General features: G+C 29.2%; 2 protein-coding genes across 2 annotated transcripts; one reads left to right on the top strand and one right to left on the bottom strand.

The window, feature by feature from the left end:
• Positions 1-1,036, bottom strand: LOC655599 (serine protease P80). Its single transcript, XM_962160.4, has 3 exons — positions 876-1,036; positions 644-824; positions 1-594 (listed from the first exon to the last, which is right to left on the bottom strand). The coding sequence occupies exons 1-3, from the start codon at positions 919-921 to the stop codon at positions 36-38; spliced, it is 786 nt and encodes a 261-aa protein (XP_967253.2). The 5' UTR covers positions 922-1,036; the 3' UTR covers positions 1-35.
• A 3,034-nt stretch (positions 1,037-4,070) lies between these two features.
• Positions 4,071-14,660, top strand: LOC103312753 (uncharacterized). Its single transcript, XM_008194190.3, has 5 exons — positions 4,071-4,187; positions 4,241-4,429; positions 7,405-8,298; positions 8,369-8,485; positions 14,193-14,660. The coding sequence occupies exons 1-5, from the start codon at positions 4,118-4,120 to the stop codon at positions 14,576-14,578; spliced, it is 1,656 nt and encodes a 551-aa protein (XP_008192412.1). The 5' UTR covers positions 4,071-4,117; the 3' UTR covers positions 14,579-14,660.
• Positions 14,661-15,044: the final 384 nt, after the last annotated feature.

Below are 15,044 nucleotides of genomic sequence, written 5' to 3'. Positions count from 1 at the left end.
GGTGTTTTAATACTTTATTGCTTAAAACAAACAGTTTACAATCCAGTCACTTCAGTGATAAAATCACGAAGTGCAGCAACATTTGAGTAAACTCCAGGATATTGAGGACGCGCGCATCCCGCTCCCCACGAAACAATACCTCCAAGAGTATTATCAGCATTAGGGACCACCAAAGGACCACCAGAATCTCCCTGGCACGAGTCTTTACCTCCACCGTTAACTCCAGCACAGATCATGCGCGTGGTGATGGCATCTGCACCATAGGCCTTTTTGCAGGACTCAGGCGAGACGATTTGAACAGTAACTCCTTGAAGATTCGATGGAAGACTACCAGAACCTTCTTCGGTGGTTCCCCAACCACTGATAAGAACATCAATATTGTCAGGCCAAACGGTATTAGCTTCAGGCAATTTGACAGGAGATATCTTATCAGAGAGTGTCAAAGGCGTAGCCAATTCCAAAATAGAGATATCGTAATCGATAAGACCTCCATCGTATTTTGGATGATGGTGGATTTTGGCGATTTTTACTTCTTGGCCACCTGATTCACGAATCGAGGTTCCGGCACGAATGTTGATATCGTTTTCTGTAACACTGTGAAATAGTTTAGCTATTTGTTGTTAGAAATTTCTCCATTTTTTACCCTTCAGTGCAATGACCAGCAGTGATAACATATTTTTCACTAATGACAAAACCACCACACATGTGAGAACCATAATACTGCAGAGAAATTTGCCAAGGGACTTGTTCTATTGGAATATCGTCTCCTCCGACAATTCTTCCGTCAGGGAAGAATTTGTTCTTGCGAAGGAACGTTGGGACCGCTGTTAACTTTCCAATTAATAATTTCTCAAATCGGACAATTGATTAATTACCTGAAGCGGTCGCCAAAACCACAGCAAACAATACTACAAACTTCATTTTGGAAATGAGTACTTTCTCCAAATAAGTTTTGGTTTTATATAGTGATATTCTAATTACAAAATCTTAGAGATTTATTGATAATATTGTATTACTAATTATTTCATTCGGGTTAAAGGATTGTCTAGACTTAGTATTTTGTACAAATTTGCCTTATCAAGCTCTCGAACGCACGTTCTTTTTATCATTGTTATTCATTGATTTTCGGCTAAGAGGTTTGATAAGATACAGAAGTAAACTTGGGATTAAGACCTCGACTCAATATTTTGCGCATCTACTATTTTTTTACAAAATTTTTCCAATTAGTTACCTCCTTTTGGTGAGCAAAACTGAGCGTAAATGTTGCTAAAAAACTACTAAAAATGTCAAAACTATAACTTATTGTTTCCCACCCTTGAAATATCCCATGAAAGTACGTTATTCTCTCCCTCATTTTTTAAGTAATTGATGACCTGTAATTTTAATTGTTGAAAACATAGAAAAGTTTTTAAATTCAGTTTATGCAAACGTCAATTACACAACAGATTTTCCAATAAAAATCCGTTTTCTAGATTCAGAATTAATTTTTTTTCTTTAGTAAAGTGGACATTTTCCACTTTTGTATTCAAAAAAATACTTGAGATATGTAGCTATAATCAAATCGAAGGAAAGTTTTTGTCATTTATGGATAATTATCATCCATTGAATGCTTTTGTTAGAAACGTACGTAAGTGATATCTGTTTATCTGTAAATAATAATCAACGGAAACGGAAACGTTATTTTAAGCACTGAGATTGCTTTGTACTTAGATGTTATTTGAAAAAAAATTATCTATAGATTAAGTAACGGGAAAAATTGAACAAATTTTATTCTGAGAAATGAGTAATCTAAAACAACTAAAATATAAATAGGTATATTATCAAAACTTACGTTTAGATAATTTAGACATTATAGTAAAATAAAATTGTAGCAAAATACGTTAAAACTTCGAAAATTTCGCCGAAGATACAAAAAATTAAAAAAAACAGACCAAATTTTAATATTACTTTACCATCCATCAACAAAAAAAAGAAATAAAAATGTAAAAAAATAGAAACATATTGGGCCATATGTATAAAATTGAGTAAATGCTTTTACCTCAAACTTTACAAGTAAATGCTTTAAATCGTATGAGTAAAAATGTAAGTATAAGCTTTACTAAAAGTAAAAGCATATTGGGCGAGTCTTTGTTTCAACATCGAGGTTTTACTCAAAACAAAATGAGCTTTCTCCATTGAGCATTTGCTTCAAAATTATTGATACTAAACAGTACAAGCATCACTTTTTAAAAGTAATACTTAAAACTTAAAACCATGGTGGTTGTTGTGCATCTAAGAGTAAGAAAAACTTATAAACAACCTTGCAAACCCTTAGGAAAAAATTTTAAGACTTTATATTGCTTTGAACGAACAAATCTTTATGCTTTGGCCTGGTATTTTTTGCCTGAGAACAACGAAGGGAAATACCCTCACGGATATTTATGAAATGATTATTTATTTTTATGATTATTTTTTCCATATAATGTGATAAGTACTCTATGGACGAAGATTTTGCCGTAGATGATGAGAAAAATAACAACAAAAATTATGTTTAAGAACAGCGTGAATTTTGATAATAATTTTTTTGGAAGGGGGCAGATTATATGACACTTTTCACATGTTCTTGAGTAGCAATAATTGTAATTGAAAGAAATAAAATCCCTTTTAAAAATTATAACATTGAAAACTTCACTACAATGATTTATTCTGAGAACAGATTCTCCAAAAAATTAAAGCATTTAGTCCGAAGTAAAAGCAGGAGCAAATTATTTACTTCAAGTATTTGCTTGTTTTTACTTCGAGTATTTGCTTTTACTTCACACTTACGTTTTAAGTAAATACTTCAACTTTATTCATAGAACCCATTAAATTATCACTGTCTTATATTTTTCTAAATAGGATCAAAGATACAAAACTTGCAGGGAATTTAATAAGAACATAAAAATCTACTTAACTCGCAAACGAAAACATTTCACAAAATTCAAGAAAAGGCACATTTTTATTGTACTTTATCATTAAAAAAATTGTTCAAAAAAAAATAATTTGCCAAAAGAAAAACTCTCTTAAAACAATTAAAAAGGGCAAGCATACCAACTTTCGCTTTGTTTAAAATTTTTCTAAATTCTGGGAACATGATGGTTAGATATAAAAAATAAGCGACAAGGAAAAAAGAAATTTAATAAGAAATTGATAGGTAAGAAAATACAACAATGAGTAATATATATATATATATACGACAAAAAATCTTAAAAATTATAAAACTTATAGAAGTTTACTTTTCAAAAAATTTGCTCAAAAAGTGACCAGTTTACCAAGAGAGAAAATCTTAAAAAAATGTGAAACTAAATATAATTAAAAAACATAAATTGCCAATTTGTCTCAATTTTTTCAAACAGTCCAAATGTCCAAAAGTGTAAAAAAATTAATACAAAAATAAAAAAAAATAACTCAAAAAACTTAAAAATTATGTCCATTTTTGCAGTAGTTTTTCATTTATAAAAGATTACACTAATTAATAAAATGTAGCAAATTACAAATGCTCTGTTTTTAAAAACACTATTCTAGGATTGATGGATGTTTTTGAAAATATGTCATAAATAGTGGTAAAGTTTATGACAAGTAAAATAACTAATCAACTCACAAGCTTCAGAAACTGTGTTATTGCTTTCCATTTATAATAAATAAATAAATAGTTTTGTAATACAAAAGTTCTACAAGACGGTTAATTTAGAAAAAAAAAATAGTATATTTTTGATAAGTTAGATAATTGCTTGCATTTTTTTTTGTTTTTCACTAAACCTAAAAAATATTTGTAAAATGTTCTTGCCACATTTTGATGATATTCTTGACTCGTTTTCTTTGTACAAAATTACAACTAAATTATTATAAATTTCAGGCTAATTTTTCACGCTGGAATCATCTAAAAATAAAATTTAACAACTCATTTAACATTTTTATCAAATATACACGTAATTAAGCGACAATTGCGTGCATTGTCTCCTTGATGTCTTTCTTTTGTCATTTAATCGCCGTTGAAAATCACAAATGAAATCAAAAAGAATGCAATTAAAAACATTAAGACTTTATATTGCAATAACTCTATAACCAAATTCAGTTGCCCTTCTTCCACTGAACCGCTATGAAATTCTGGTTTTATTTTTACTTGGTGTTGAATATCTATGAAGTTTATTCACAAAAAACACGCTATGGTAAGGAATTAAGGATTCACGTTTTCGATAGTGTAGTTCAATTTTTTTTTCAGTAATTCTTTCACGAAACATGATTTGTACCTCATGGTCCAGTAGTGACGTGCAATGGACGAACTTCCCATCAATACCAAAAAAAAATATTCTTTACCAATTACCACCAAGCTATTTGAAAAGTCATTCTTTGGATGCACATCTCGCTGTGTATTTTTATCCACATCAGTCGTCAATATTGTCATTTGGAGGTATGTTAGACACGATTGGCCGTTTATACTAGGATATAGGTAGGATATACTAGGTAGCATTTTCCAGTTCTAATTCAAAACAATTCTACGGATAATTTAAATTAATTCTAATTATTCCAAATTAATTCGAATAGTTACAAGAAATCCAACGTAGTAAAAAATAATGACGAATTATTTCAAAATGAATTCCGGTAATTCACAAATAATTCATAAAATTAATTCCAGTATAACGAACAAATTAAATAAAGTTCTAAAAGTTCCAATAACTCAGAGCAATTAAAGATTAATTCCAGTAATTCCAAATTAATTCCAATAGTTATAAGAAATTTAGTGTAATTTCCATTTTAAGTAATCTCAGATCATACCAAAAAAATTCCATCAATTCAAAAAACATCGAACAAAACTTCTGTTACTGGAATACAAGTTTCTACTGATTCAAGATTAACCCTTAAGTAATTCCTGTAAAAATCGTTAATACAATTCAGTTCCAGCAATTCTAACTTAAGTGTTAGAATTCCAAGAAGAATTCCACTTCTAATTCCAAAAAGAATCTAAGAAAAATTACAGTAACTCTCACAAATACGTCAATTAAGTCGACAAAAAACAAACAACAAATCTAGTTATTCCAGTCATTGATAGTAATTCAAAATTAATTCTCACAATTCCAACTTAATTTTCATAATTTCAAAATTGTTGCAAATTAATTCCGATCTCAAATCTCGGATAATTCCAAAAAGAATTCCAATGAAATTCCATTAATTCCAGAGAAATTGAAGTTATTCATATTATTATAATTCAAATAATTTGAAAAAAAAACAATATTCTTATCGTAATTCCCAGGATAATTGTAAAAGTTCATAGTATTCTCAAATTAATTCCAATAATAATTCTCGAATAATTACAAATTAAGTTCAACTTAATCTTTGTAATTCCAAAATAATTCTGGTAGTTCTGGTAATCTGCATTGCATATAAGCCTGGGTAATACCAAATTGTACAAATAATTCCAAAAATTTCAAAGAGTTTTCTAGTAATTACAAAAAAATTTTAGTAATGTACTAATAATTACATCAGTTTTGTAGTAATTCCAGATTGAAATTCAACATTATTTTGGAATTGAATCCCATCTCAGTATTCCAGTAATTCTCTAAAAATTCCATTAATTCACAAAAAAAAACTCTAATATTACCAAAAATTGCTAGTAATTCCAGATTTGTTTGATTAATTCCACATACATTCTAATAGTTCTAAGAAATTCAACGTAATTGTGGTATAGAACTTAATCTCAGATCCCAAAAAAGATTCCAATAGTTTTCGAAAAATTCCAGGAACTTACAAATAATAATTCAAGTAATTTGAAGATACATACTTCGACGAACATTCTTGCAACACCGAAAATTCATAATAATTCCAGATTAATTTCATAAACTTAATTTTACATTACATTTCAATGTAATTTCAACAGATAAATAATTTTGGAATAATTCCAAAAAAGTAATTTAAAAATAATAATAATAATATAATGGTCTTTATCTAATTTCAAAAAGATTCCAGTAATTTGTGATAATACAAGATTAATTCCTATAATTCCAAAATATTTTTTTGTAATTCCAAACTAGTTACTGTAATTCTGAACTGATTCCGTCTAAGAAATTCAATGTACTTTCTGTTCATTCAGAATTTCAGTAATTTTACAAATAATTCTAATAATTCCTAAGAGAATTCTAATACTTTCAATACGAATTTTTCAAAAAAAACTTCAAGGAGATTTGTATAGAAAATGAAATCTAATAATTCTAAGAAAGTTTGGACAACCATTTCAAGGTAATTCCGGATTAATTTCAATAAATTTAACTTTAATTAATTTTGACACTTCGAATTCCAAGTAATCCCGGATAAACCTAGAATGAATCTATGTAATTCCAAAAAGAATTCTAGTATTTTCAAAGTAATTCCAATAATTCACATTCATATAGTTTCAGGTAATTGAAAAAAATTCAACAAAATTCTAATAATTCCGACTAATTCCAAATTAATTAATGTAATATGTAATTTTAACATAATTTCAAATCATAATTATAAGTTATAATGTTATTTCCATTCCAAATAAATAAATTTTATTATAAAAACATTGCAGTTCTTCCAAAAACACTTCTGATAATTCCTGAGTAATTTTAATAAATTGTTCTGGAAATTCTGGAAATTTCAGCTTAATTTCAAATTTTAAGTTAAAAGAAGTTCGACGTAATTTGCATTCCAAGTAAAAAATATGGTAATCCCAAACAAAATTCTATTATTTCTAGTAACTGTTCTAAATTAATTCTAATAAATCACAAAATATTCCAGTAATTCGAAAAAAAATTAACAAAAATTTAGTAATTTAGATTAATTCCAAATTAGTTTCCATCTTAATTTCAACTTTCAAATTCAAAGTTCCATTCCAAATAAAAAGAATTCTGGTAATTCTAAAGGACATTCCAGTAGTTCCGAAAAACCCAAATACCAGTTATTTTTTAGCAATTCCAGATTAATAATACCTATAAATAATTTTTCGTAATTACAAAGAAATTCTAGTAGTAGTAGATAATAGCTTTCTGAGGCCTATTTCATAAAACTTTTTACAATTGATTTACTTGTCACTTGTAAAAATCAACTTGTAATTTTTATGAAACAGGCCCCAGGACTACATGTGGCTTGGACAACTGCAAAATAGATGGTCATACTTTGCACTTTGCTTCATATTTAAACTCTTATTGTAAATAATAAAATCCATGGGACGTATCTTCTATCTATGCTAAATTTTCAAGTTCCCCAGGATGCTCCAAGATGTTTACCGATCTTTTATGTAAGCGTTCATCATTAAAAAACATACATGGCATCTGTAATAAGTTCTGAAATGATATAGACATAGACTTCTTCAACTCTTCTTTCTTCTTTCTCATCTTTATTTTCTGATTGTTTTGTTATTTAACACAGATGAACCGTTACATCTTGAAGGCGCAGAAATCCTCCAAAACATTTTACCCATCTACAGTCATCTAATCCCCACTATACAACAAATGGTTCTTTGGACAAACGAAGCTATTCCGAAACTCAGACCAGTTCTAGAAGACGTATCAGAAAAGAACAAAAAACCACAACAAACAGAACTCACTTATAAACCTCTCCTGAAAATTAGGTGGCACATGGATAAATCGTTTCATGAAATCGTGCCCAAACCAGTGTTAACAAAATGTGCAAAAAAAACAACTTTCCATTGTATTGATACCCAACTCGAACCAGGAAGAAAAAGAGGAAACGCAATTATTTCATACTCACGAACTGCGAACCCAACAAATCGCAACATCAAGTGGATGGCTGTGGTTAAGCCAAACCAATCAAAAATCGAGTTGTTGTATGGGTCAGAAGTTGTTTTAACTATCAGATGGTTCCTGGATAAAATTGCAGGGCCAAAGATTTCCTGGGTTTTGAAGAAAAACGACGCAGTCACAGCACAAATTCGTTGTTTTGAAACTCGAGAAAATGGGAAACTTAAACTTATGTGTATGGTCGATCGAAATGACCCTCCTTTAGACTTGAGCCAGTTTTCGTTTGGGAAAAATGAGACTTTGGAACCAACTTATCAATTGAAATGGTTCATAAATTCGAAGTCGGCGCAAATTAAGTGGGTTTTGTATAAAACATTAAAAAAAACTTTGAATAAACAACTCATACACAATAAAGTTAATCAGCCAAATGATGAGGTTTCGCATGACGAAAATGGTTTTGGACAATTTATGGAGAAACATGAGACTTATCAAGACATTGGACAAAATTATAATAAACTCGTAGAAACTGAACAAGTGGACACATCAAAACATCAGCAAACAGGTAACAAAACTAATTTTTCCAAAATGGAGAATGCTGCAAAAGCAAAAAATTAAAAATTATTTACGACCAGATTTGGGGAACCACGAGATTTATGAAGAAATAGAACTAGATGATAAGGAATTACTTGGGGAGGCTGCGCAAGGTCAGAACGTTAACGTCGAGACTGATTCAAAACATCGGCAAACAGGTAACATAACTTAATTTTTTGAAACAGAGTGCCTTATGTTTTATTTTATTAGATGAAAGGGAATTTAATTTTGCGTCGATTTTTAATGTTTTGACTTTGAGGGAAATTACTGACAAATCTATTTTTGAAAAACTACTATACCTATTCCTCAGGCTGAGATATTTTCGAATAAAATTATGCATAATGATGGTATTGATACACAGAATGTGTCCCTAAATATTCAAAAATAAAATAATATAAAGATTTGGCGAAAATCAAATCTGATTTAGAAAAATTTTTTTTGTAACCGATTGAATCAATTATATTTATTTATAACAATAATACATATATCACACAATAACTTTTTGGCACATCGTAAGCCTTACAATACCTTAGTAGCACAATTTGCATTAGGTACCACATTACCACAATATATTAGATGTTTCAAAACTATAAAAACGCCAGTGTCGCGTTTTCTCTAAAACTAGCTGTTATAAATTATTCCTTATAAAAAATAGCTAATGTAATTTATAGTTTTAATGAGAGATCTAATCACTAATAACTATTTTACATTTTCATCAATCTTAAAAAATAATTCTGTAAAATGCGACTTTAGCGTTTTTATAGTTTTGAAACAGCTAATAAGCAAGATGTAAGCCATTAGTATAACCATGCGTAGAAAAAGGTTAGATAACGATACATAACAGAGACATAAGGGGCAGTTATGTTCGTCAAGTTTTACACTCAGGCACTTTACACCTCTTAGAAGAGAGAAAAAAAAATGAAATACATATATTCCACTGCACTGATATACGGACTCGCTAGGAAAAAAAATATTTTTTTCTATTGACTCATTTGTCCAATAAAAAAGAAAAAAAACATTTGACCAAAAAATCACATTAGTTGTTTTTTACACCAATGGATCGGTAATACGAAATAAAATTATTCTTAAAAAATTTGACTTGAAAAAAATCGTTAGAATTGGATTAAAAGCCGTTTTGATATTATTCATCGGAAATTTTAGTATAATTTATGAGGGACAAGATTGAGTAGTAATAAATCTCCGCTACAAAAGGACTCACTACCTACCCCAATAATAGTAATGACTGCAGAAATTTTAGAACTAGCGGCACGGTCCCATCGGGCGGTTTTAAAGCCATGACCGGAATAAGCACACCAAAGTGTTAAAAATGTTTTTATTAAAAAATTAAATGTTAAAATGTGCTGTTCAAATTGATGACTATTTTGGTCTAAGCACAAACGAATTCTTCGTTTACAATTCGCATGAACCCTTGCCGTAAGATTTAAAGATTAACATTCCATTTACAGTAAACAGATAAAATAAATGGTAATCCGGGTCTGAAAAATTCTTACCAGCTGCCTCAACCTTCAGACCCAACAATGATGGCGTGCCAATTTTACGACAAATGCAATAAATTTTTAAAATCCACCACCCTGATGGAGACCTTTTGTGGAAGTGATTTACAATTCTACCAAAATTCATGGGAAAAAAGCTGCCTCAATATCAAAACGCAAATTAAAAATCAAAGACATATTTTTTCGAAAATTTAATTAGGCACTTTAATGCACTACCTCAAAATACACCTATAGACAAAAAATCGTTGAGATTAGACTATAGTTAACTAAGCGAAAGTGAAAAAAAAACACACCATACAAGTAAACATTTTAAAAATTGGTCAAAACGTTCTTTTATACAAAAAAAATCACATACGATTTTTTTTAGAATTTCAAATACATTATAAAGAGGTATAAAGTACCTGAGTGTAAAACTTGACTCACCCGTATTGAATGGTTATATCTCGGTTATAAAAGTGTGCTTCTAGAGTAATCACAATTTCCAAAAATTTTGTTTCAAAATGTGATTTAAAACGGCTTACAAAAATTGTAACTCTTTTTAAAGAAATGTTGATAGTCAAAAATGAAAAATTTTGAATTTCAAAAATTTTGGTTTTTGTACAAACAATTTGATTTTTTTTTCAGCAATGTGAAATATGTTGGAATATTTTTTATATGTTGAAAAAATTAATACAGATGTGTATAGTACTCACACATTTTAAAGTTTATCATTATTTTAAAGGGTTGTTAAAACAGTTTTACAACAATTCTAACTCCTCTTAAAGTGAATTTTCTAAAAATCAAAAATAAACAAAGCGTAATTTACGAAAAATAAGTATGTAGTTCAATTTTCGCTATTCATATCAATTATTTCTCAAAGATCTGATCTTTCTCTTTCACAAAGTTTATACACGATTAAAAATTCATTAAAAATGACAGAGTTATCGATTTTTGAAGAAGCAAATGTAAATACAAATATTTTCAAAAATTTGGTTTTTGCCTTTGACTTTGGTTTGGTTTAGCATTTGTTTTTTTAGATAAATCAAACGAAACAAAAAATATTATCATTATAGACTCAATTTAGTGATACTTGTGGTAAAATCTCATAAAAAAATACCACCTTTTATCAATTTGTCAGAATTTTCAGCATATTTTTGGCGGAAAATAAACACGCAAAACATTATTAATTTTTATTTATTTTGCAGAAAATGCGCATGTTTTGCAAAGATCTTTTAAAATAATTAGGTTTTCAACTCAATTCTCAATTCTCGACCAGTTGGAAACAAATCTAATTTGTGGGTTTTTGGGCTTATCTCAGCCAAAATCGAGTAAAAAAGTAAAAAACTATCAATTTTAATTTTTTCTAAATTTTCGGCAGATTTTGATAAATTACTACAAATTGATTCCAAATCGAATGAAGTTTACTTTAATGTTACTTTAGCGTTTCTTCAGCAAACTTTTTTAAGTTTTTGAAGCATTTTTAGGTGATGAAAGAGACGAATAAACAAAAATAATGTCATTTTCGAGAGTTTAGTGATTCTTATTTTGTGAAAACTTGCAAAAACACGAACTTTTCTTTAATTTGCAGATTTTTCCTTTTTTTCACATAAAAAACGAACAAATGGTGCTATTCCCTAACTTCTGTTACTATGTTATTGCTCTGTTATTGTAAAAATTACAGCTGTTATTTAAATTCGTATTTCGTAAACTCTTTTACCCTCTGTTGGCAACATTTCTACAGTAACATTTTCTGATAAGTAACAGCAACAAAAGTCTGGCCATAAACTAACAGTGTCAGTAACAGATTGTGAATTTTTGCCAAATTAACAAGAAATTGTATTCAATGTGATAATTGGATAAAACTAGAAGCTTAGAATTACCTACCTATACAGTTCTACTTTTTGAAGTTTTAGAAAACGAACAAAAGTGATAAGATCGATCTTAAAAATCAACTGTACAATCCATTATATTGCAAAAGTAATATGTGGCAATGAACACCACTGAGAAATCGCCAGGAACGCAAAAGTATAAATAAAATAGTTGACACAGTCTACTCATCATTTCGGTAACATTTATCCGTGAAATAAAATATAGATTTTTAAATTTGTATTATTTATTTTAAATTACATTTTTCGTATTTCATTAATAATTTTCTTTCTTCTAAATTGTGTTTCTTTCTTTAATTTTGCGTATAAGTTCTCCTCAGCATAGAATAAAATAATAGGGATTCAATTCAATTATTACCTAATCCCACAAAACAAAAATGTGAATAAACAAGGATATTCTTTGTCCTTATCTGCACTCTAATAATAAGGTAGACAATTTCTGGACTTACAGAGTTTGAGTGCTTGTACCGAACATACGAAGAATAGCCAGAATAATATAAGTCCACACAAATGTCGTTAAAGTCGCTAAAGTCGTCCGCAAATTAAACAGCTGTGTCTTTAAGCAGTGTCATATCATAACTTCAGAACACAGCCCTATTGCTAACATTCTAATATTCTAACAGAATAATAGAGATATTTAGGGAATACCTACCATCATAAATTTAGTAATGTTTCAGCCTGTTGTTATCAAAATTTTGCTCAAAACGATCTAAGAGTAAATAAAAAACAACACAAACAAATTAAATTGAATGAAACAGATAATAATAAGTAATAACAAAAATATTAAAAGCTGCGTCAGCTCTAAAAACACTCGAAAGAAGACAAGAAAACACGCAATATTTGACAAAATTTTGAATTTCATTTACTAGAAAATTCGTCGTTAAACACTCGAAAAACAAAATTCTTCTAAAAATAGAAAAGTCTCCTTAAAGTCAAACATTTTTAGTATTTTAGATTTTAGATTGAAAAAACAAGCTCAAAGAACGAAATTTATTACTGTTTTTCTTCTGGTTAATCTTGCTCATTTTTTGACAAATATACATACAGCGTTGGCAAAGGTATGGAACCAAGCGTTTTGTGCCTAAACTATGTTCCTTACGAAAATCGACATCGTCAACTACATTAAAAATGTGATCATTTATCAAGAATTTTACGAAATACCTTTTAATTTTCGAGTTATTAATTTTTTTAATCGGGCCCTACTACAGCAATTTTTTTGGTAGAAGATATGTTTTTATTCGAGAAACTGGATTCGTTCATTTTTTTGCAAATATAAACGTTCATGGATACAATTACTTCGGAAGTTTGAAAAACCTTCGTAATGAACTTAGAACGTAACTTTATTAAATTTATGTTCAGAGAATCACGTTTTTAAAAACAATATTATTGAATTAGAAGTAATATTAAGAGCATGTTTTTTTACCAAAAAAGCCGTGGTGAGGTGCCATTTGAAAAAAAATATTTTTTTAACTCGAAAATTAAAAGGAATTTCGAAAAATTTTATTCTTAAAAAATGATCACATTTTTAAGTATTTGATGTACTAATTGTCTTTTTTTGTAAGGCACATAGTTTAGGCACAAAACGCTTAGTTCCATACTTTGCCCAGCTGTATACCACGGTCTCCTAGATTGATAAAAGACTTTACGTCTCTTATACGGCCCGTTGCATGTGTCAAATGTCTGTTTTTAAAAAAGTTCCGTACATCAGAGCTCCCTTATGGCAATTTTAAGAAACATTTACAGGTAACTGCAAAAAATTGAAACAATTTCACATTTTCAAATCAAATTTAACTGTTTACACTTTTCTCCATGATTTCTGAGAGAAATATAGCGTCTCTTGTTTTAAGAATTGTTTTCTATTGTCTTGTGCTTTAAATTATTGCTCGTTGTTTGTTATTTAATTAATTAGTTTCAGTTTGAAAATCGCAAATTGGTCTTCAAAGTCAATACAAATTGCAAATAAGTGTAAATTTTTTAACACTTCTAGATGAACCAATCCCGAAAAATTCAATATAATATTGCCTTGTAAACGGTTGCTTCCCCATTGTGGCAAAATTTGCATTTAGCCACGGAATTGTGCCAGTGTTGAAGTGGTTGGAAATATAGCTTCAGTGTTTTTGCATTTATAATTTAGGATAGTATTGAAAAATACAATTATTAGAAAATGTTGCATGGAAAACTATCCAACTAAAGCACAGAATCTAAAGGCAAAACTTTAGAAAACGAAACATTTCTTACCACAATTTGCCAGAAAGTTTTGATTTACATTTCAAATAAAAAAAAATTTAGACCATTACGCGAGTAAGAAAGAAAATTAGAAAGCCATTATCTTCAGTTTTACCTACAGATGTTGAAAAATTAACAGAAAAGTCTCTTCAACTTTTTGACCAGAAACTTAACAACGTGAGGGGCCTTATAAGAGACGTAAAAGTATATTATTAATCTAGTAGGTCGTATACATAAAAGTAAGATTTTTCCACAAACAGGTATCGCATCATCTGAGGGAGGCTCTTTTGGTTTGTCGATTGGAGGCTCCCTAAAACTGAAAAATCCCCTTTCTGGACTTTTATCAGGTGGTAAAGAAGCTTCCAAAAGTGGTGGCGTCGGCTTAGCAATTGGAGGAGCTTTGAAATATAATAAAAATAAATTTGAAACAAATCACACCTTGAAAGAGAATACAAGAAGTAAACTGAAATCCGGAAGTAAGCGACCAAGATTACATCCAGGGGAGAAATTTGAGAATTTACCAATGGCAGTACAATATTTTTTAAAGCACCCAAAGCAATTGGGCCTAAAGTATAAGTCCCCATATGATAGGGAATGGTGGGAAAATATGATAGAAAAGTGGCAACCTTATATTCCTAAGAAATGATAAGTGAAATACATATATGCTGTTGTAAAGTATGGGTTTGTGTTATTTCATTTTGTTCTAATAAAATAATTGGTAATAATTTTGTATAATTGAGTTTATACTCCTTTATTTTTTATTTCTTCTTAACTTGCATTTATGATTTAAAATAGATCTATTTAAAATTTAATCCGCAATTGGTCAGTCATTGATTTCAGAAGTATAAGAATAATTAAAGCAACAAATTAATTTTAATCAGTTATTTCTTAACATAATTTTCTAACTAGTTTTTCAAAATCTTACAGATTTGTTCAACTCTGAATATTACTGAACTAAAATTTAACTTAATGACACTGTCGTTCTCTGCGCTGATGTCAGAGTGACATAAGATGGTAACTTGGGTTCAACTTCCAAATCCAAATTAAAATGGAATCAAAGGCGTAAATGAAATTTGTTTTTTGGGTTGCATCGGCCGATAGTCAGGCTCTTT

This window comes from Tribolium castaneum, chromosome 9 (assembly GCF_031307605.1).
Source record: "Tribolium castaneum strain GA2 chromosome 9, icTriCast1.1, whole genome shotgun sequence".
NCBI lineage: Eukaryota > Metazoa > Arthropoda > Insecta > Coleoptera > Tenebrionidae > Tribolium > Tribolium castaneum.
Note: the sequence above shows the minus strand (reverse complement) of the source record. Positions and strands in the feature narration are given on the sequence as shown.